The sequence below is a fragment of the Netta rufina genome (genome assembly GCF_964035555.1).
Source record: "Netta rufina genome assembly, chromosome: 5".
Lineage (NCBI taxonomy): Eukaryota > Metazoa > Chordata > Aves > Anseriformes > Anatidae > Netta > Netta rufina.
The window spans coordinates 20,727,953-20,751,447 of record NC_140128.1 but is presented as its reverse complement, the minus strand read 5'-3'; the positions used below and the strand labels follow the sequence as shown (position 1 = coordinate 20,751,447).

General features: G+C 35.3%; 1 protein-coding gene across 4 annotated transcripts in view; it reads left to right on the top strand.

Moving 5' to 3' along the window:
* Positions 1-21,425, top strand: part of AKAP6 (A-kinase anchoring protein 6) — a gene marked incomplete at its 5' end in the record, with an annotated part of 224,730 nt that extends 203,305 nt beyond the window's left edge. For 3 of the 4 annotated variants that reach the window (XM_084287751.1, XM_084287749.1, XM_084287752.1), the window contains 2 exons: positions 11,779-15,236; positions 20,438-21,425. In XM_084287751.1, coding sequence (XP_084143877.1) covers positions 11,779-15,195 — 3,417 coding nt within the window. In that variant the 3' untranslated portion in view covers positions 15,196-15,236; positions 20,438-21,425. Of the gene's footprint in view, positions 1-11,778; positions 15,237-16,842; positions 18,212-20,437 lie in introns of those variants that run through there. The other variant, XM_084287750.1, reaches the window with a different exon arrangement.
* Between the last annotated feature and the right edge of the window lie 2,070 nt (positions 21,426-23,495).

Here is a 23,495-nt window from a genome sequence, read left to right as displayed (position 1 = left end):
GTTTGTCTGGTGGTGTTTTTGAGTTGGGTGAGAGAATTTAATAGCTGGTAGAAAGTTGGGAACACTTCCTGTCTGATTTTTTTTTTTTTAAAGTGGTTGGTGCTTACAAGCCCTCAGAGATTCAGAATGGCAGTGAGGGCATCTAAAAGGCCAATTTATTGTTTGCCTTTGTAATTCAACGTATGTTCATGGAAAGTACCGTATCTCCCATGGGTAATGGCATTTGATCCTCATTGACAGTGCATTCTTACATGCATTCTCAACATTCTTAAGTTCTTTGCATTTATAGATAATATTGTAAATCCACTTGCCACAATTTTTTATATACTTATATTTATCAAGTAATTACAAAAATTCGAATTGTAGGACAGAAGAATTCAATTCTATAAAACCTAGAAATGTGAGGTTTCTAACAATCTAATGGGAATAGTCAACATCACAGTAACAGGCTTAGGTCTTTATATTGTGGTGGCATGTATTCTACCAATCAGGTATAAATCTATTTGTCTACTTTTTCTGTATTACACATAAAATAATGGTTGAAAGAGTGTGAGCAAAGCTCTTGCCACAGCTCTGATAGTAAGACACTTCCTGCTTTAGAAACATGTTCATTTGAAATGTAAGATGTATAAAATCTTCAAGTGAATTTGCAGAAATTATTGGTTTTAGTAGCAAAATATGTAATATTCAGAAGCTGGGGAGCTGATGTTTCCAGCGTGTGCAGATAGTAAAAGAACTATCATAAGCTATTTAAATGGCAAAAATAACTCATTAAAATGAAAGAGGAAAAATGTTTAGTTTTTTTATTTTCAGTGGTAGAGATCACATTTCAGAAAAACTCAGTTCCTATTTAAGCATTTAAGTATAGGGCCAGATATATAAAAGTGCCAAGCTGATAGTGACTCTTGGCATTGTACTGTGTTCAGATTACAGGATGAAGTCAGTATTTTATTCAGGTGCCTAATATTCACTAATTGTAAGATCATGACTCAGGCCTGCATTGTTTAAAAAATTAGATTAAGAAAAATACAAAAGTCACAAAGTAGTGATTATTGAATTAATTTAATGACTTGGTGCATTGCAACTCTGATGACCCTAGTTCTGCCAGGAATGGTACGTGAGTGTGATTGAAGATAATTTTCTGATACTTTGTTTCAAGAGTTCTCAAGAAAAATAATTTTTAGAAAGAGGGGAAGATGCCTCATTTTCTAACAGGTTGTACAGCAGTTATTTCCATCCTACAAGGGTCTTCGGTATTGGATAATAGGGCCCCAATCCTCCAACCATTATGGAAATGTATTTGAAGGATCTTCAGAAAATATATGACTAATCAGTGTTTCCTTGTTCATTATTATAGAATATTATAGGAGGTGCATAAGCTGTAAGCAGAAAGGGATAAAATAATAAAAAAAAAAAAAGTGAATGAAAATAAAGAACAACTATTTACTCTTTCTCTTAACATGAGAAATAACAGGGTACCTCATGAAATTATCAGTCAAGAGATTCAAAACAATCAAAAAGAAATAGTATTTTTATGTAATATTATTTTTATGTAGTGTGTAGTAAAAATGTGAAACTTGCTCTTACATGATGTTGTGGATAACAAAAATACAAATGACTTCAGGAAGTAATTAGACAAATTAATGGAGAAGTCAATCAATGCTTATTAAATTCCTACTCTGAAAGTCCCCACAGTCTGATTTTTCAAATTTTGCATAGCAGCTTCTATGCTAATCTGTTCCTTTAAAAAAAAAACAAAAACAACAACCTTGAACATCCACTATAGACCACTGTAGGAGATAAACTCATCTCTCAAATGGACTGTTGATCTTACCCAAAATGGCAGATGCCTTGTGAAAGAACATGAATTGCAGGCTTAGAGGCCTACCTGTGCAATATTTTCATGTATGGCAAAGCAGTTTCAATAAATGCCTACAGGGTTTTCATTGTGCTTGTGTTTTGTTTGTTTGGTTGGTTTACTATTTCCAAAAACTAGGATGTAGGCATTTAGCAGGCTGCTTTCACCAGGAGAAAACTTTGCACCCACGTAACAGCTTTTCAAGAGATCTTTAGTACATTTTTCTGTAAAATACACAGAAAGTATAATTTTCTATAACATTTGTGTAATATTTAAATATGGACATACATTTATGTGTCTGAGGTAATACAATATACATTAAATAATAAGATGTAAATCATTAGCAAAGATGATCCGAATTTTATTTCTCTTTACATATAAGGTATTTGTGTCATCAGTGTAGCTCTAATCCATATTCAGGTCTTCGTGTTTGGTGTGCAGTAATATGTAAATTACCTAGCCAGCTGCATTAAGCAGTGTTTGTTTATTCTATTTCTTTTGGCATAGCATATAACTGAATTTCTGCCAAAAATGTGGCTGCTTCAGGGAACACTGTTTGAGAAGAAGGAAGTTTTGAAAGGAAACGCACATCATAAGTCTTTACTGTGTGAAACAGTAAAATCAAAACAAACTTTCTGTTCATAAAAATATCTGTTTTAATGTAAAATAATGTGCTTGTAAAATACAATGAGCAAATTGAATCTTTTTAGAATGCTCTGTTTACATTATCTTTGTAAACAAGAGTACAATGCTGAGAGGCTGGTGATTTTGTTCATATGTGGGAAGGGTGACTAAAACTGGTGAAATGTGAAAATGGAAAGTTTAAGAGAAATTATTTTAAAATGGCATATTAATCTCCCCTAACACATAGCATTTAAATGTGTTTAAATTTAGAAAGCAGTGAAGTTTAAGTGTTAAAAAAATTGCATTAATGATGCATAGAGCTATCTACTTATGCTGGCAGTCCTTTCAGTCTTCCAGTCTGACACTTCCTTTTTTATCCAGCCAGCTAATTTCCCCTCTTTTGTGAGGAGTAACTGTTTTCACACTAGTGCTTACCCAGCAAGCCTCCTCATTGTTTCATGGTTAATTATCTTCTTGAGCTTCACCTTCTCCAGAGAAGGGAGAAAGACTGGGCCTCCCCACAGCTCTAATGAAAGCTAGGTTTAGAGATGCACTGTGTGAATAAATGCAGTGTCCAATGTAGCAAAATAATAAATGAGTTCCTAAATTTACGGAGTCACAGCTCATCCAGCAGGTTTACTGAACAAAGCAGGAAAACACTTCATCTTAAAAATAATTTTTTATTTCTAAAAGTGGGGAGGAATATTGTTTTAGTGTTAAGCCAAATGCTCTAAAGTTGTATGTTAATAACATTTATGCTGATAACATTAATACTCATAGCTTCGTGCCCCTCAGTTATTACACTGCTTTGTAGGGAGCGCTCATTGGACTTTGTGACTCAACACCTCTGAAAATAAGAAATGCAGATAGATTTAAATCTTCAGGTTATGTTCCAATTTGAGCCCAAGCTTAAACTGTATAACATTTAAAATAAATTTTCCTGTAATACAAGAATGTTGAAGAATGACAGTAGTATTTTTGTACTAATTAAATACTCCTCATTGTAACTTTGTACTCAGCCAAACTAAGGCAGGCAATTATAAACCTCTCACCCTAACAAGAAATAGTTGTCCTTTACTTTGTCATCTTCTAAGTGAATTTCTATCAAGTATGCTTATATTAAATCATTTCTCAAGTGACCACATCAAAATATATGTGTAACACTGGTACTTCACATATTGCCCAGAATCCATTCAACATCCTAGATTAGATTGAAATTTCCAACCCTTTTATTTTTTTCAGCCAACTCCAGGGCTGTGTTGGCATCTGTTATGTACACAGATGACTATAAACAACAGACACTTACCAGTGATAGAGATGAGAGAAAAAAATCTGGAAGTTCAAGGGTGAGATGATTTTAGTGAAACAGTTCTGCCTAGGGACCTCTTATACCTGGAGATAAGGCCAGTATTTCTGTTCTGCAACATCTGAAAAGCAGCTCTTCTTAGACAGAGGCTATGCAATGGCAAGGAGCAGTAGTGTTGTTGTAGTCTCGAGGTGCTTACTCTCTGCTACTTATTGACAGCAGCAGGGTTTAACTTAATGCTTGGAAATCCATAGGTTGGCACATTGTGGAAGCACTTGTAATATGCAGCATTCTGCAAGCTTCAGACTTCACCATACTTGCTTATTGACTCCCCTCCAGTCAATATCCCAAGTTTACAGATGGTGTATCAATGAAATCAAGAAGTACCTGAACTGAGATTACAAAGAAATCCTGTTGAAAATTTACATAGGGGAAAATAAAGAGTCAGTTGCCTTTGATGATATGAATTACACTAAATTTGGTAGTCTCTTAACTGCTTCAGGAAAAAGATAAACTGATGGGAGACCCAGATATCCTTCATGCAGTTCTTTTATTCATAAATAATTGATAAATTCTCCCTTTCCTGTATATGGAAAGAATTTTTATTCAGAAAATCAGCTTCTCTTCTCCAGCTCTCAGTGAGAAAACTTTCTTTCTAGGTTTCTCCTAAGGTCGAGCTCCCAGGGGCTTATGTCCTGTCCTTTTGTACCTTATATCTAACTGTTTCTATGGTGATTCTCACTCTTTAGTGTTTCTCACAAACATTTATTTCTGCTGAAACAAAGCTCTTAAAAACTCTGTGATTTCAGGTTTCCTGATGTGCCCGTTGCAGGTGGAGGGTTACTACTGTGGCTACTGAGTGCTTTCATAGCATCCACTGAGTTGTTCTGGTTTAACTGAGAGTAGTACACCACTAAAGGAATACCAGTTGCACTGTAAATGCTATTAAATTGAAAATATCCTTAGCCACTATGCAGACCTCTGAACTATTACAAAGCCAAAACAATAATAATTCTATTATGCCAGTGTAACTTTGCCAGCACAGCTTTGTTCATTGGCTTGGGCACCTCTCCTATGAAGACAGGCTGAGGGAGTTGGGGTTGTTCAGCCTGGAGAAGAGAAGGCTCTGGGGAGACCTTATAGTGGCCTTCCAGTGCTTAAAGGGGGCTACAGGAAAGCTGGGGAGGGACTCTTTGTCAGGGGGTGTAGTGATAGCACAAGAGGGAATGGCTTTAAACTGAAAGAGAGTAGATTTAGTTTAGATACAAGAAAGACATTTTTTCCCATGAGGGTGGTGAGGCACTGGAATGGGTTGCCCAGAGAACCATTCTGTTATTATGTGATCTGAGTGCAGAAGGTAACTGTTTTGATGTGAATAAGGGCACAGTGAAAATGCACAGTGAAAAAATGTGCTGAAATTCTGGTTTATAGACAAGCAATAGTTAAGCCTATTTAAGCATCGTCAGTTCCTCAGATTTCCTATTTCTGCTGTGTTGTTTTATTTTATTTTTTTATATATTTTTTTGTCTTAACCATAAAGGTTAAGGTCTTTGATTGGGCCAAATTCTGAGACTTGGCATAGATGAACTCTACCAACTTGCATGGGCATGTGTTTGAGGTAGAGTGCCAGGATTTGCTCTTTACTAAACTAGGTATGCATGACAACATTTTGGGTTTGGGTCAAACTAGGAACATTTTTCTAAGAGTTTCATAAAGTGCTTGTGTTGGATTCTTGCACAAAGAAAATCACATATTCTTCTGAAGTAGGGGTGAGACCAAAATGACATTCAAGGGTGAAAAATCCTGTCATGTAACCTCTTGACAGATGAAAAGAAAACTACAAAGCAGCAAAAACAACAGTCAGTAAAATATGCTATGTAGCTAGGCTTTCTCATCACACACACACAAAAACTGGGGGGGGGGGGAAGGCAAAAAAAAACCACACAAATACACAGCTTGGAATACAGGTCTGAGATTGTAAACCTATTTGGATGACAATATGATTCAACATAAAAATGTTACAGATGTTCTTCTGCTCCCTGGTAACATTGAAAGTGTTCTTGAGCAAATGAGAACTGGAGAAGTTAAAAAGCCACACGAGGATGCAGCAGCAAAAACGGAGGCCTCTGCTTCCACAGAGGCTTCAAGATGAATGAGGTGTGGTGTAGCAGTAGTTATACTCTGAGCACAGCAAAGGGACTAAATGTGTTGAGTCCCAGTTTTTGTGTTGGTCTGTGAAAGAAGTGAGTCCCTGTGGGCTTCCTGCTGACATGACTCACCTTCTGTTCCAGCCTGGCTCTTCTGCACTGGCTGGGCAGGAGTTAAGGGCCTAGTGCCATCTGGTACCGTGGATAGTTTATCAAGAAAGCTGTTAAGATCGTTGTAGGACTCATGTGCAGGAATGAGTGACCTGAGTGTTAACTAACGTGGTAAAGAGACACTTAAAGAGCAGCAGAATGGCTAGTTTCTCTGACTTTTTAAAACACTTATACTACTCGTAGGGTCTTCTAGATTACAGGTGAGCATCTTGTTAAAATGTCACTGAAATTACTCAATCTGTTGGTTAGAACATGTGCCCACAAAACCTGTATCATGATAAAGAAAATTATCAGTTTTAAAAGCGGCATATGACAAGGCAAACCTCTAGACTTTTATTTCAGAGCACTATAAGAGAAATCCAAATGTCATCATGGAGACAGTGATCAGCAGTGGAATCTCTTGCTCCCATAAGACCCGGCCTGTGCCGAGACCCTTGCAGGTGGCACCTGTCACAGCAGAGAGCAGAGGTGATGTCAGTGTCCTTCCTATTGTACAGCAATCTGTACACACAACCGCACACATAGGACCCTGGAAATACCTGTAAGCACCTGTAATGCCCAACAGGGAAGGACACGTTCTGCATGTGCAGAATTTAGTATATTATTTCATTGAGGGAGGCAATGATAATTGTAAAATGAAACATGAGGAAGTAAAAACACAGATTTGTATTCTTATTTTCTCAGCAAAGAAACATGTATCATCTTATTTCAACTGTAGTTATAACAAGCATGTATGTTAATGATTAGTTTCTACAGTGGTCTTAATAAATATACTGGTTTCTCTAGTGATCTGTAGTAAAGCAAATGGCTTCTGTATTTTTTGAGGCCATATTGTAATGTGCAGGTCACTTCAGTATAATGCACATTGCATATTATGCATATATTAATGCATATTAAAATATTGGTGTTGGGAAATGTGGACAGTTTTCTTGTTGGCTATAATATAGGGAACCCCATTTAGAAAATGAACTTAAGCGAAGCAGAAGTGAAATGGGTACTGTACATATGACTGTTTCCCTCAGCAGAAGTACTTGGCATGCTTGTGTTTTTCAAAAGACAAAATCATGTTTGTCTTCCTTCAGTGTGCACACATTCCTGGAGATGGGGGATGGTTTTCTTTCTTTCTCTTTCTTTTTCTTTTTCCCCTGGCCCCTAAGTGCAGTTGAGTTTGGATAATTTGTCCACAGCAACTGAAGGATATGTTGCAGGGGAGAGAGGAACAGAGTTTGTATTTATTATTCTAAAAGCTCATTTTTTTTCATGTTAATTCCTTTAAAAATATATAATGGTACGTAGGGGTTACATTACAGGCTTGTTTCACTAACACAAAGTATCTGTACTGGAGTAGCACATGCAAATGAGTACAAAACAGAGAATTATTGTTTAATAAAATTTGCTGCAGAAAAAGCAAAACTATCTGTGTTTTAAAAAGGAAACAAATGGGAAAAAATGCATTTTTAAGATTTTTTCTAAAGAGTACTGTGATTGAGGAAATATCCTTATATGACAATAATTTTATTTCTTCCCATTAACATCTTCAGCAGATTAACTGTTTAACTACTAGATATCAGCCCTAAAAGCATTTAAGTGCATACTTAACTTTGCTAACATGAGTTATCCCACTAAAATGGGACTACTACCCTAAGCAAAGTAGTTTCCAGTTTGAACCCTGAACAGCCAGACTCCTTAAGACAACACTTTCAATACAGTAGAATTAATTCTATCTTTAACTTTTCTGAGTCTTTAATTTAATTTGTTCTTGTTTTAATTACATTAGAAATGTTTTGGGCAGCAATAAATACTTCTTAAGTGTTGTTTATCTAGTGATAAAAACTGGAATATACATAATACTGTGCTTCTCCTTGTTGTTATTATGTTGTTATTTTTTGCTTGCTTGGTCAAGACTTTACATCCTCTTACTCTGAATCATGTGGCCATTGCCATTGACTCCAGAAGTAGTTGTGTTTAGTGACTTTAATATGATAAAATTTACTGTATGAAGATAGCCATTGTTAGAAAGATGCTATAAGCATACATACACACACACATGCTTGCTGAAGTCCATGGCAGAACACTCGGAGACCAAATTTAACCAAAGGTACAATTCAGTCTGGCAAAGTGAGCTTTCTTTGAATACTAGCAGGTGTAACTGATTGCACTAAATTTCCTTAGTGCATTTGGGAATTTAGAAACATCATTTATATATGTGCAAGTGTGTGTGTGTATAAACACAAGCACCCACACCCACACATATATTACTATTGTGGTAACTCTAGTTCTCCATCACCTTACCTATGTTTTGAGTAGCCTGACAGGGAGACATCTGATATGATAACAGTTGTGCATAGAGATTGGTACTGCTGTCAGTGCAAACATAGGCTGGAGTGACACCACCTTCCATTTTTCAAGCCAGAGCTTTATTCAAAAGCCTGCCTGGTGCTTATTCTCTCCAAAAGTCACTGCAATGTCTGAATGCTCTTCTTGTTTGAGCAGCTTGCTAAATATTGTAAAAAAGAAAGGGAAAAATGTATACTTCTGCTAAAAATGCCAACTACAGGATGGTTTTGTGACGTTGGCTGGGTGGTCTGTTTCAGACAAAATTAAACTTGGTCTATATTTGGTAAGGGCTGCCAACATAGCTGATAACCACTAAAGGTGTACTGGTAGGTCTCTTCAGGGAAGATGATGCTTATAAGAAAGGTAGTAATTTAATAATATCAATTCTGGCAATTCCTTGGACAGAGAAAGCTGTGCTGGTAAAATGACCATGTCTACATAAAAGCCTTTGGAAGTGACAATAACTTTGACAATAAGAAAAAAATAATAATTAAATTCTCTATCATCATAGCTGTCTGTAAAACTTCTGAATATACACCAGACCTCAGAAAAGCATGTGCATTTGAAGGATAAAAACTAGGCTTTGAAGTAAGAAGTACTCAGTGAAGATGAATGGGGTGAGGTCACAACTCTACATGTTTTATTGTTTCAGTCCATCTGACCTACAGAACAAACAAGGCAGCCAAGTGCTGATTTACAGGGGGAAGGTTATCTTCCTGACCAATAAGGACCAAATGTTTTGTTTTTGAAAAACAAAATCAGATTCTGTGGAACATAAAATCCCTGGAACCTGCTGCTGATTTCCTGCCTTTGGGAATTCTTTCTGCAGCTGGCAGAAGCTTAAAACAGTAAAATTGCGCAGTTTAGGAAGCTTTTCACAGCAATATCTTCCTAATGTTAAGTGCTACAGAGTCGTAAAACATAACACAGTGAAAATGAGTTATTTTAGCTGGTTTCGTGTTTAATCTAACAGGCTTTCAAACTAACTTAATGTAATTATCATCATTCTCTTGCACCATTTTTTTAGGTGCAGGTTGGTAAGGGGATGAAAACATGGTAAACTGGCAAATCCAAACATGGACTGCTGAACTCTACAATGTACAGCACTGCTCTGATAGCCTTAGTTGTCTAACAAATTATTTATATATTTTTTTTCATAGTTTAAAATCTAAGCTACCTCAAGACAATATCTCAGAGGGAGGGAGAAAAGAAAGGACTCATTCTGTAAAAGTTTTGGAGTATGTATATCTACAAAGAGCTTTCAACATTAGACAGGACTAATTTTCAAAATCCCAAAAACTGTCTAACCTGCCAAGGAGGGAACATTTCCTTGGCACACAAATTCCTGCCCACAGTTACTTCTGATATCTTAATGCAGCTGCACTGCACAAGGATCTACCTTACAACAAAGCTTGATGGAGTATGGGGATTTATCTTAAATGAAGGTCTCATTTTATCAAATATGTTAATTTTCATATCACTCTGCTGAATGGTGGATAGCTACTCTGCCTGTTTTGGAACAAATCATTCTTTTCCTTATGCCATTTGAGTATTTTAGTCTGGACATGCAGCATTAGGATACCTTTGTGTCTTCCACAGAAATAGTGCCACCAATATCCGTAATTATATAGACACTGAAGGATGGATTTGGAGCTATTTATGCATCTTGCCAGTCAAATGTGTTGAACATTGCACTGTGGGTTAAAACTCTCCTCATCTGACTGTGACTCAATTAATTTTTAGTTGTTTTATGCAAAATAAAATAGCATAAGTAGGCTTCTTTTCAGAACAGCTTCTCTTAGGAGAATGGGAGCCTGGTTCATGTCTCTTATGCCCAGTCTTACAAACTGTCCCACGTCCAAAATCAGTGCCCTAACTATTGAACTGTTTGAGATTATCTTATGATTTGTCTTGAAAGAGATGAGCAGGCTTTAGTTCCTCCTTCAAAGGAGCTCACAGCTGAGAATTCCAGTCAGACATATGTGCCTTCCTCAGCTCACTTAACCTTGGCTGAGTCTTTATGAATCTAAGTCTGCAACCAAGTTGCTTACAACTGTTCATTTGACTACAGCCTCCCTTTATCTTCTTGTATTTCAGTAACTTAGTGAGTTTGTTGTCATTTAGATTGCTGTTCGGCATGCAGTCAAACTTGCTCCAAGAAAGCTCGAGAGAGATCATTGTTGAAAGTTGTTGTTTTTTTTTTTTTTTTTTTTTTTTTTAAGTATTTGATTTTTTGGATACAGTGATCACTGTTCAGCTGTTAAGAAAATTTAAATTAAACAATTTTACATTAGTTAGCAGTCCTATTGCAAGACTTACTATGTAAGCAAAATCTTCCCTAAAATGGAAAGCTCTCAATAAATAGAAAAATTAAGAGAAATTAATTTGATCTCAGAGAGCAAGCCCCCAAATCAGCAACCACTTCTCTCCTACTTTGAGGATTTTAAGGTGAGTCAGTGCTGTTGGCCATTTGACATATCACATTTCAGTTGGAAGAGTTGTCAAGGTGCTCTTTCTCTCCCACAGGTGTTTCTAGAAGTAATAATACTTGAGGCTACGTGTTCTGAGCCCATAATAGCTCACTGGAAAGCTACAAAAGTCTTAAAAAAATCAAACTAAGTTTTGCTCAATTATTTATTAGCCTGTTCCCAGAGAACAGTGTCAGCACAGACAATATTTGAAATTCATGTAGTATTTGATTAGACTGATTGATCTTACAGCTGAAGATATTAACATTCATTAGTGTTACTTACTGGTCATTAGTACTGCCTTTATTATCAAGTAAAGAATAAACAGAAATTCTAATAAAAATTCATCAAGTCTAGTGATATCCAGTGCATTAGATCAGTTGTTTTAAGGCTGACTGCACAAAACTTTGTTATAAACATTTTATTAAAACCTTTTGCAAAACATTTATAGCTTAGCTCTTTTAAACTTAAGCAGGCTAAGAGATATTCTCATATATCCAACATAATAAACACCTATCAGCATATTTTTATTAGAACACTTCTGTGTGATTCTGCAGAATGGATAATGCTTGTTATAAAATGACTAACCACAATTAATCTCTGTTAAAGTAAAGTAAAATTTTCTGTATTATGCTTTAGTGGCAAATAAGAAGAAAAATAAGAAATTATGCAGAATTTAGTAGTTTTCATTTTAATTGATCATTTAAATGGTACACAATACATGACAAAAGTAAAAGCCTATTAATGATCATTGTTCCAAAAATTCACTTTACTCCCATTAACGTAGTTAAATGATTTCAATGTAAGCACTTTTAAAGTAGAGCTGTAAATATTTTTAATCTCTGATTTTTAAATTATTTTTTATAGGAGTCTCTGAACGTTATTGATGCCAGTTTGATGGATCTAAATGGTCCAAGTGAAGATGCACTAGAATGGGATGAAACTGACATAAGTAATAAGCTGATAAGTGTTCATGAAGATTTAAGTGATCCTGATCAGGAGCAGAAGGATGATCTAAGTCGGAAAACTGCTTCAGGAGAATGTGGTGACAATGATGTGAATGAAGATGAAAGTATCAGTGATCATGGAAGTCCTCTTTATTGTCCAACCATTACTTCCCCTCCAAATCCTCACATCTATCAGGTCTATAGTCTTCATAATATTGAATTATCAGAAAAAAAACACATGCCTTTCTTGAAAAAAACATCCAAACTCTCCAGTGTAACACAGTCTAACATTTTAAACAAAAGTCTTAGTAAAGACTCTTCATTTTCATCTACCAAATCCTTGCCAGACCTAATAGGGGGGATGACATTGGCAAAAACATACAACTATATGTACCAAAGTGGAAACATAAGCAGGCATTCTGAGAGTGAGAGTGGGATAGTGAGTGAATGTGATACAGAAACTACAAATAATTCAGAAATTTTTTTACTAAATGATATTGAAAGCACTCAGAGTAATCCTGAAATTGGACATGCAGAAACTCAAATGGATGGCATAATTGATGTAATAAAACAAAAAATAAAGCAAGATGAAGAAGACCACGTTAGTCTCTCAGATGATTGCCAGTTGGCACCTTCTGGATGTTGTGGAAGTGAAATTGATGAGGACTTGGACAGCATTACCATGTGTAAACCTGTTTGTCTAGAAGAACTGCAAGGAAAACATGATGTGTTTACATTTTATGATTACTCGTATCTTCAAGGCTCCAAATTCAAATTGCCAGTGATAATGAAACAATCACAACTTGAAAAGACGCACACAGAGGGTGCTTTGTTTCATGGCTTTAGTTTTGATAAAGTACCTGGTAAATTTGAACATAAACCTGGAGAGTCACAACCAGATGGGTTTATTCATGACCATAGTCTGGCAAGTATCCCTGGAGGATCAGATCCCAGTTCCTGTAAGTCTGGAGAAACAGTAAGAAAATTAGCTGTTACAGAGAATACAAAGCAGATTTCAACTTTGTCTCGTAGTTCTTCATTAGAATCACTGTCTGTAGTAGGAGATTTGTTCAGCTCAGGTATTTTTAAAAGTGGAGATGGTCTTCAACGAAGCACCTCTTTGGAGAGCTGGCTGACTTCCTACAAAAGCAACGAAGATCTTTTTAGTCATCACGGTTCAGGAGACATAAGTGCAAGCAGTGATTCTGTTGGAGAGCTCAGCAAAAGGACATTAGATCTTTTGAATCGTTTAGAGAATATCCAAAGTCCATTAGATCAAAAGATAAAGCGCAGCATCTCTGATATAACACTCCAAAGTAGCTCTCAAAAAATGTCTTTTACTGGACAGCTGTCTGTAGATATTGCATCCTCAGTCAATGAAGACTCAGCAGCTTCTCTCACTGAACTCAGCAGCAGTGAGGATCTTTCTCTCTGCTCTGAAGACATCGTACTGCATAGAAATAAAATACCAGATTCAAATGCATCATTTAGAAAACATCTTAATAGATCTGTAGCTGATGAGAGCGATGTCAATGTCAGCATGATTGTTAATGTCTCCTGCACTTCTGCTTGTACTGATGATGAAGATGACAGTGATTTGCTTTCAAGTTCCACCCTTACCTTAACTGAGGAAGAGCTAGGTATCAAAGATGAAGATGATGACTCCAGTATAGCAACTGATGAGGATATTTATGAAGAATGCAATTTAATTTCAGGACTTGATTATATAAAAAATGAACTCCAAACTTGGATTAGACCAAAATTTTCTTTGACAAGGGAGAAGAGAAAAAGTAACCTCAGTGATGAAATTCAGCACAGTAAAGAAGTTAGTAATGAGACATCAAAAGCCAGAGATACATTGAGCATTGAAACACTTTTGAATGGTTCAGTACAGAAAATACCAGAGAATAATGGCAACAGTAAGAATGTACCACGTGATCATGAAAAAGGGACAAAGGGTCACATAAGGAAAGATATTTCTCAGGTTGTGAAGGATCAGCTCGTGGATGATATGGAGAATGGCAATGTTGAAAATACTCTTGGCAGTCAAAAGGAAGTGCTCGTGAGAACATCAGCAACTTCCAGAACTCATACATCACTTGATGTTAGAGAAGCTGAAAATGAATGTTGTGTCTGTGAAGCATTTACAGACAGTTCAGATGATTCACATATGGATGGCAAGGAGACTGCTCTGTTGTCAGATGGATCCAGAAACCCTCCAAAAGAATGTCAAAGTCATCTTCAGTCTGATTGTCATGGTGTTGCTTACTCTCCCGCTAAAAAACCTTGTACTGAATCTTCCTCAGAAACGAACTGCGTAGACACGCAAGCATCCCTACCCGATGGTCAGCAACACAGAGTAGGCACTACTGAAAAATCTACTGATTGCTGTGCAGCCTTGAAATCCAATGAAGCAGAACACGAGTCTTCAGCCAGTGGTCCTGATTCATGCTGTAACTGTGAATCTTCTACTTTTGATAAAAGAAATTTGGAAGATGGCTCAGTACACAACTTTGTGATGGAGATAATAGACATGGCATCAACGGCTTTGAAAAGTAAGTCACAACCCGAATGTGAGTCATCTGCTCCAGCTTCATTAACACAGATCAAGGAAAAAGTGTTAGAACACTCTCACAGACCCATCCAGCTAAGAAAAGGGGACTTCTATTCTTATCTTTCACTTTCTTCTCACGATAGTGACTGTGGAGAGGTAATCAAATACATAGAGGAAAAGAGCAGCACTCCTGTGCCACTGGACTTCACAGATGACAGAGAAAATATTGAATGCTTTTTTGAAGCTTGCCCTGAAGAAGAGCGTGTTGAACAGCAGCAATCTGTTTCTAATGGTACTACCGAAGCACGAGTTGAACAGCAGCAACCTATTTCTAACATTAGTTCTGAAATACCTCCAGAGTCACCAGGCAAAGTGACTCTAGAGTCAATAGAAAAAGCTAAAACTTCATCAGAAAATAGGCATTTATCTTTTTTATGTGATGATGACATTAATATAAATGTTCCCAATCCTAACAAACAAAATGCTTCAAATGATTTGAAAAATGCTGCTGATGATTTGATGATTTCAGATCGGAAAATGGAAGGTTTGGAAAAGAATTCTCCAGAGCTTAGCAGTAAGAAGAGTACTATAGGAAAATCATGTGGAATCGAAGAGCCCAAAGGATGTGTTGCTGCTTCTGAAGAGGTTTCAGCCATAGAGTTTCAGTTAAAGCCCAGCCATTCACAGAATAAGGAGGTTTTGCACCAAAACACTAAAACTCTTACTTGTGAAGAAACTCTCCTGACTCTTCATAAGGAAAGACACATTAATATGCACAGATAGAATGTAACCCTCTCCAGGCATATACATTATCCTAAAAACAGGTATGTACTTTACAATATACAAGTTGCACCTTTTTTTTTTTTTTCTTTTCATTTCTTGCTTTTAATTTTTTTTAACAGTTTTATACAATGAAAGGAGATGAATCACCATCCAGGGTTTCTGTTTTATGGTAGTACTAATCATTTGTTTTAATTACACTAAAATCCTTTAAAATCCTGAATTACATACCACTGGTCAACAAATGCAGTGGACAGTAGCTGCTCCTACTTTGCACTGACTGGAGCAGCTCTCTTCTGGAATCTTCAAATCTGTTATTTTGCAGAACTTGGGAATCCTTCAAAAGTAATATTTCTGTATCACCTCCTCTTCCTTTATCAACTGAGCTGTGGAACCAGAAACCAGCTCTACTCATTCACCCCTTCTCCACAGACAGCTGACCTTAGGAAGTATTCACATGTGCTTGATGAATCTGAACTTCTGGTTTTACATGGATTTTGAGTGACCAGTGAGTTGGAATTCTAAAATATTTACAGACAATCCATGAAGAACGGCTAAGCAAACTGGAAAATAAGTAGAGAGAGAATGTCATCTTTTGGTGTCAGCTTACCATGACTTATGTTCAGTGAGCCATTATTAGTATTAGGCCAAAAGTTGAGGTTACCAAAATAAGAAATCTTTGCAACACCAGTGAAGAGTGTAATGTGAAGGTAATGTAGAACAAAGACACAAACACCAAAGCAAATGGAAAGTGTTAGCCACACAGCAGTACTGAAAGCTTTGGTTCTATTTTGTGGTAAGCATTTTGAAACATAAGATGTTTGAACCTAAGTTGAAAATTTGGCTCTGATCTCTTCCAAAGTTTTGGAACGGTTCAAATCTGGAGTTTCTAATGTCGCATGAATGTCTAACAATAAGCTGCATATTTAACAACAGAAGATCTACAAAGCAACTTCTGGATCAGATCCTATAGAGCTGTTGTTCTGAGTCTCACCAGTTTGGTGAGCCAAAAAGCCAACATAGCTGTGCAGTAATACCATTGGTCTTTGGAAACACTCATCCAGTAGACCAGACTCAGTTTGGCAACTCCGAATGCCACTCCAATTCCAAATGCTGCTGCTTATCAGAAGTTGTAGCAAGGGAGTTTCCAGTAAGGCATGAGGTTAAGCACTGGAACAGGTCACCCAGGCTAGTTCTAAAATTTCTATACTTGGGGATTTTCAAAATTAACATGGACATGTCCTTGAATAATCTGATCTACTTTTGAAGATAGTCTTGCTTTGAGCAGGAGGTTGGACCAGATGACATTCAAATATCCCTTCCCAACTAAGTTATTCTATGATTCCATGATACTACTAGAAGAAAAGGACATTATTCATCGTTGAAACCACTAGTACACACTTATTGCAACCTGTATAGCTATAGCAGAGGATCTGAGCCTATTCATACAAAATAGATTGCTTTGCTCCTGTTGGATATTTAACTTCAGCATTTCCTGATTTTGCTGTATTATACTATTATGCTTTGGGGTTTTCTTTTGCACATTTTTGTTTTACCCACCATTCACATATTCACATATGTATAAATACATCTAGCTAAATCTTTAGGTTATGGCAGCAAAAGTCTACACCTTGCCACTATCTCTTTCAGACACAAATCTATTTGCATAGTGCATTATCTTGGAACTGTCATAGCAGCGAGGATATTTCTTGAATGGCTTTGAAATGGGCTTTCCTGACCTGCTGATTGCCAGTTAGGTTAATACCTGGACGCATCCAAACAACTGGAGAAGCAAAGGAAATCAGCTGGGAATTACAAAACTGATAAATGATACTATATATTCTAGGATTACATTCAAAAGATTATGTGTATACATAGGCTTCTATATGGAAGTTGAGATGATGACTAAAGTATGAGGTTGATAAGTGATGATTATGTAAACATAAACTTTTCCTAAATTACTGTTTTATTAATTTTCTTATATTTTTCTCCACTCACTTAATTTGAGGAAGAATACTTACTGTGTGTAATTTTCTTCTTGTTCATATTCTTTCACTGATGAAGACAATAACGTATCTTTTCACTTCATTGAAAGTACTTTTCCTCTGAGGATCTCAAAATACTGTATAAACTTCCCCTCAATCTTCAGAACCTCATAGTTACATGGTAGCCAGCTATGTTTTTCATAAGACTGGGATGTGACAACATGCAGCTAACAAGGTATAAGGACAAAGATTGGACATAGAGGATTTTGATACATGCCCTGCAATACAATGCAATGTAATGCAGAGCCTGTATACAACAATTTGATAGGATTATATCAAAACTATAACATTATATAAAACTATAACATTTAACGTAAGAAAAAATTAATTTTTGACTTGATGTTGAAAAATAATTTTAAGGTAACAAAGCCCTTCACACTACATTCCACTTTTTAAATATTAGAAGATACGTTGTTTCTTAACAGATATGTATAGCACTGCTTCCATGGAAGTTATGTACTGTATTATTCCCAGCAGTAAAGCCCTAGGATAGATATAGTGTGTCTCAGGCACATCAAAAAAGGAATATATGAGCTGCTAGATTTGGTTTCACTCAAGTCTGAGCTCCCTTCCCCCATTCACAAGCTTGGTGCTTTAACTTCATCTCTCATGCTATGGGGAATGAATTACAGAAGCAATCTATCCTAATTTGTTAACTTATTCAAATAACAGTTATTATACTTAACTATGCTAAAGATTATCTTTTTGGTGGCAGATTGTTTATTTTTTGATGAGGCTAATTACTGATTTTCTAAAGGTAATTTACATTTATTACTAATACATCTTTTAAAATGTGACAGATAAATGTTGTTCCCATAAGTGTATTATGAAAAAAGTTACTATTTAAAAACACATTATTTAATTTGAAAGATAAATGGCAAACACCATTATTTTTCCTGTAGCACCTGTGCTGTAAGCTCATTTAAATGTGTAATTCCATGTGTAGCTGTAATACTTAGAGAAAAATAATCTATAGTATATGTGTACCTTAAAAGCATACTAAGGTTTCAAAGCTGAAAAAAAGCATAGTTTCAAATGTAGTTTGGTTTTATACTATTTTAGTATGTGCTTTGGATGTACAGGAGAATTAAATGGTGAGGAGACTATTTCTGCAAGTGTATGTAAGTTGCAATTCTATTATTTATCAGTGTGCTACAAGAAATGACCAATGTGTTAAAATAATAGCAATTCTATAAGTAGGCTCAAAAATATCTGTCAGCACTGACTCATCTCTCATATAAGCCAACACAGAGTTCTTTAACAGAGGTGCTCATAAAACTATGCTGATTTTGTTTCTTAAGTAGGGGACAGCTTGAAGGAGCTATCTTTCTGTATATGAGCTCATGCAATCTTCTGCTGTCACTGTGACCCATGACTCACCAAAGGGATGGGAATTCTTAGTCACATATTCAATATGCGTAGAGATCAATACATTGATATCTTTTTGTTTATGTGGTGTGTCTGGAGTCATTTCTAGAAAATATGATATACTTCTGTGTGTTACCTGTTAGTGCTTACAAGTAAGTCTCAAAAGCTATTTCCTTCCTTTTGTACAGAATCTGTAATTTCAACTTAAGTATTAACTTAATTTGAAAAAAAATATTTTGTTTGGGCTTAAGAAAAATAAATCTGACAGTGCTGCAATGTTGGCCAGAATGTCCCACCACTTACAATACCCAGAGAAGCCCAGGAGAGAGGGATGGCTCTATGGCTGATGCCCAGGACTACTACTCAGAAGCCTGGCTGTTATTTCCTGCTCAGCAATGTTTGCTCAGCAATGGATGTTTTTATATGGCTTATTCCTTCCCTTCCTCAGTTTTGTTAGCAGCAAAATAATGAGAATAATGATTGATGGGACCTGTGAAACATGATTCATTCACTGAGAAGTGTTTTGAGATCCACAGATAAAACATGATACAGAAATGCAAAGTACTGTTAGTTAATTATACATTACAGGAGAAAAATAATATAGAGGTTTACAGAATAACTAGTATGTAATAATTTACTTTTAGAAAATGGAACTACAAGAGTAATCTAAATTTTTGCTTATTTTTTTTTCTTACAATTTTTATAGGGAGATGGATAGACCAATGTTTCTTTATAGAATTTAAAATACTGTGACTTTTTAGCTCCTTACTGTCGTAGCTGACTTCTTTAAAAGAATTAAATAAACAGATAATCTTTTATTATCTGTGAATTACGTATTTTTTGAAAAACCTGACATAATCCATCAGTGAGACTTTTCTTACTATAGATACATAAAACTCCTGCCAGAGTTGTAGAAACATTTTGAAACATTTTGATAATCTTCCTCTTTATTCACATCAGTTCTTCCTTAATTTCTAAACAAACTGTTGAGCTTTTCATTCTTTTCCTGTAAGTATATTTCTTCTATAACCGGGGGGGGGGGGGGCTAGTTACAGCAAATAAGATCAAAGGAGAAGGTAACTGGATAGATCCAGATACTCCTGCTTAATTTGGAAGGCACATAATGCATGTCTGGAGTGCCTCCTAGGAAATGCCTACAAGATGTACTTTGCACTAATCTTTGAGCTGTATTCTGACAGTTATTTCTTCATAATCCTCATCATAAGCCTGTGCTCTTTGATGAATAGTTTAACCCTAAACTCCAAGCTGGATAATTCTATAGTATGAAAATTTAACTCATTGCTGGTACTAGAAGTGTCTAAATAGCTATTTACAATTTAAAAAGACAGTGATGACACTGACAGTTCTATTCACTGAACACTTCTGTGACAATCTGTTCCTTCTCTCTTGAAATCTCATTTTATATGTTTACATAAGTATTAAACTAAGTGACGGGTAGATCTTTTTGTTGTTTGCCTTTTAAAAACCCCTATGTTTTCATTGATCGGTGCACCTTTGAGTGCACTAAAGGTAAGTTTGCAGGTAAGGATGAGGACAGGATCCAGGGAAAAGGTCAGATTTGATGACTTCCATTGTTTCTTTAGAAACAAAGTCTTTACAAAAATCAATGAGTTTTCTACATCAAAACAATTTTTACACTACCTTGTACCTCAGGCTGTTAAAAGTCATTGTTTGCCTACTGTATGCTTCTGCATTAAAGGCTCTGGCATGTGATAATTTAATGAGTATCTATGGTTGTTCTGGAAGAGCTATGTTTTGCAAATAAAACTGCATTTTCTGTAACCTGCTATTACTTTTTTGTTTCCTTTTAGAAACTTGGCTGCAATTCAGGTGCAGGTTCATCCTGTAAACCCTGGGATGACCTCCAATTCCATTGTATCACTGCCTTTCATTACACTGACTCCCAAGATAAATTTTCTTTCCAAATGTGATTTGTCCATGTTGGCTTTGTGATCAGGCTGCATATGCTAGTTCTATTTCAGTGATCATCTGGTATGGTAGCAAAGCCATTTGCTTTCTCACGGATTCCTCTCCCAAGCTACCTCTAATGATCTGCCCTTCCTAAATTGGATGCTCCTGTACTTATCACTGGGTTTTGTTCGTTAAAGTTTTGAAGTTCCACAGATTTCATGATCGGTCTGGTTTATCTTTTCAGAATTGTACCTGCCAGTACTCCTCTATTTTATGTATCAAATTTAATATTTATGTGTATAATGCATAAGTTTATTGAAACTATTTTATGTTTAAAGTGACAATTTTGTTGGATTGCAGCAAAAAGAAGTCATTAGCTCTCCTTAATCAATACATCTAAAAATTAAACAAACAAAATACCATTTTATTTATTTCATTTTAAAATTTAATCTATGCAACACTTCAAGAAACAACTGCATGGTGTTGTATATTAGGAACTGTTGACATTCTATTGAATTAAGTACAACATTTTTTTTTTATGCTTCTTGAGGTGGTAATGAGAAAAAAGTTTTTAAAAATGTGTGCCTTGCTGTATTTCTTATACCATTTATTAAAAAGCTGCTTTCACAGTAAAATTATGTTGGTTTGAAAGGAGGAAATAGCAAGGTTAAGATGTGTGAATAATTTCTGTATATATGTATACCCAAGTGCAAACATTGATGTATAATGACAGTATAAAATGCTTTCATGTTTGTGATGTCCAGTGATGTGGAAAATATAAGCCTTAAAAACATTAGATTGCATGGTAATTAGAATTGGCATAATAAACATAGTTTATTGGGGAAAAAAAAATAAAGCAGAACTGGTGATCTGTTTTAACCGCGTACCAAGAACAGAATGCTGCATCGAAGTACAGAGGAGTACCTTTTTGTTTGCAAATATTTCCTAGACAGATGCAATTCCATAGCTGGTGAAGGCTTGAGTTACCGGGCTCAGAGGTAAAGATCCTTTTCCTTAAAGATTCTGCAGGTCTCCTAGGTCAGATAAAGAGACACAAATATTTAGTAGATCAAGCTAGTACACTGCCAACAGCAGTTAACAGTGGTCAAGCATGCTTTTATATCAAATTTCCCCCCTACACACACACATCCCTTTAAATCACTAACAGTTGGATTTGGGGTTGTAAATTGTTCTCTGACTCTTAAAATTTCATTCATTTTCTTAATGATATTGAATAAGCTTTATATATATCAATATATATTATACGTAACTATATATAATATAAATATATAATATATATTTATATGTAACTATGTTTTAATATATAGTTTATATTACAGTTTATATTATCTACAGTTTATTGTTTAAATAACTTAGACTGTACTTTTTAAAGGTTTTTATCTTGTGCTAAAACCATAATGGGTGGCTAAAACAAGCCAGACCTACCTCTACAAACATTATATTCATCTCCTGAAAACACTGTTGTGAAGGGATGTCAAGAAAGTTTTAAGGCATGGAATACTCTTCCATACCATCTTTTATATATATATTTTTCCATTTATACAAATGCTTTTGCAAAAAACTTCAGTGTTCTACTACCTTTAAAAAATGTGTTCCAGTTTGAGAAGCTTAGCTAGTAGCTTAGATGAACTATACCAACCAGATGATATATTCATATAAAACTGAAGTAACAAGCATTTAAAATAAAACCTCATGTTTTTCAAATTAACAGCTTCCTATTACTGCAAAAAACAAGTCATTTATCTCTCAATTTAAATTTCCACTACATAGCTTTGATGTGGGTAGGGCAGCAACTCCTAGCTTAAAGAAGAACATTAATAATAAGAAGCAATTCTTAAGAGAACCTTTCAAATCTGTAATGTTTTCTGCTCTTGCATATCTTGTAACATGTATATATCTGTTAGGTTGGACCTAGAATTATCTAAAATATATAACTGTATAGCTAAAGGTCACTAATATATTTTAATTATTTTTAAAATTATACAGAAAGTGATTCAGAATATAACTCCTAAGTTTAGTAAAATATTTATAGTGTCAATTATTTTAATTTAGGAGTTATTTGTAAAATGGTCTTGACATGGAAATTAGGATCATTCTTTTTTTGTCCCAGCTTTTTCTGTTTTATGTTGTATTTTCTTAAACTTACTTTGTCTATAGTCAGACCTTACTCTATGATGACAGAAAAACTAATAAATCAGAGGCTTTTCAGATCTGTCACTTCACCCAACAGACTGTGCAAAACTCCATCAATTACTTGTATTGTTCTATTAGACCATTTGTCACAAATTCCATTTTTCTCCTAGGGGAAAATAGTAGTACTTGTCATATCAATAAGCCACGTACTCATTGTACAATATCTGGAGTATTGGTCACAACTCAAATTTCAGTGGGTCTTTGCTGAGATCTACTGAACATTTTAATTTAACTAGTATTTCCATGTCTATATTATTTAGTCTTGTGAGATAAAGCCATCATTTTTATGACTCTAATGCAAGACCCATCATCATTATCAGCTACTTTTTCTGGCATGGTTATAAGCATCTAAGCATCACTTTTTTCTTTTCTTTTCTTTTCTTTTCTTTTCTTTTCTTTTCTTTTCTTTTCTTTTCTTTTCTTTTCTTTTCTTTTCTTTTCTTTTCTTTTCTTTTCTTTTCTTTTCTTTTCTTTTCTTTTCTTTTCTTTTCTTTTCTTTCTTTTTTTCTTTTCTTTCTTTTTTTTTTCTTTTTTCTTTTTTTTTTTTTTTTTTTTCTCAGAATATGTTAGATTCTGATGTCAATAAAGATTTAAAAATTGATTTATAAATGAAAACTCTGACATATACTATACAGGATTTGTTTGTGTCTTAGTATAAGTCCTATACTTATGACCAGACAACTTATGACCAAGTTGTGCATAGAACTTACATGAAGTCCTAGTGCTAACTCCCTAAGGAAAAAA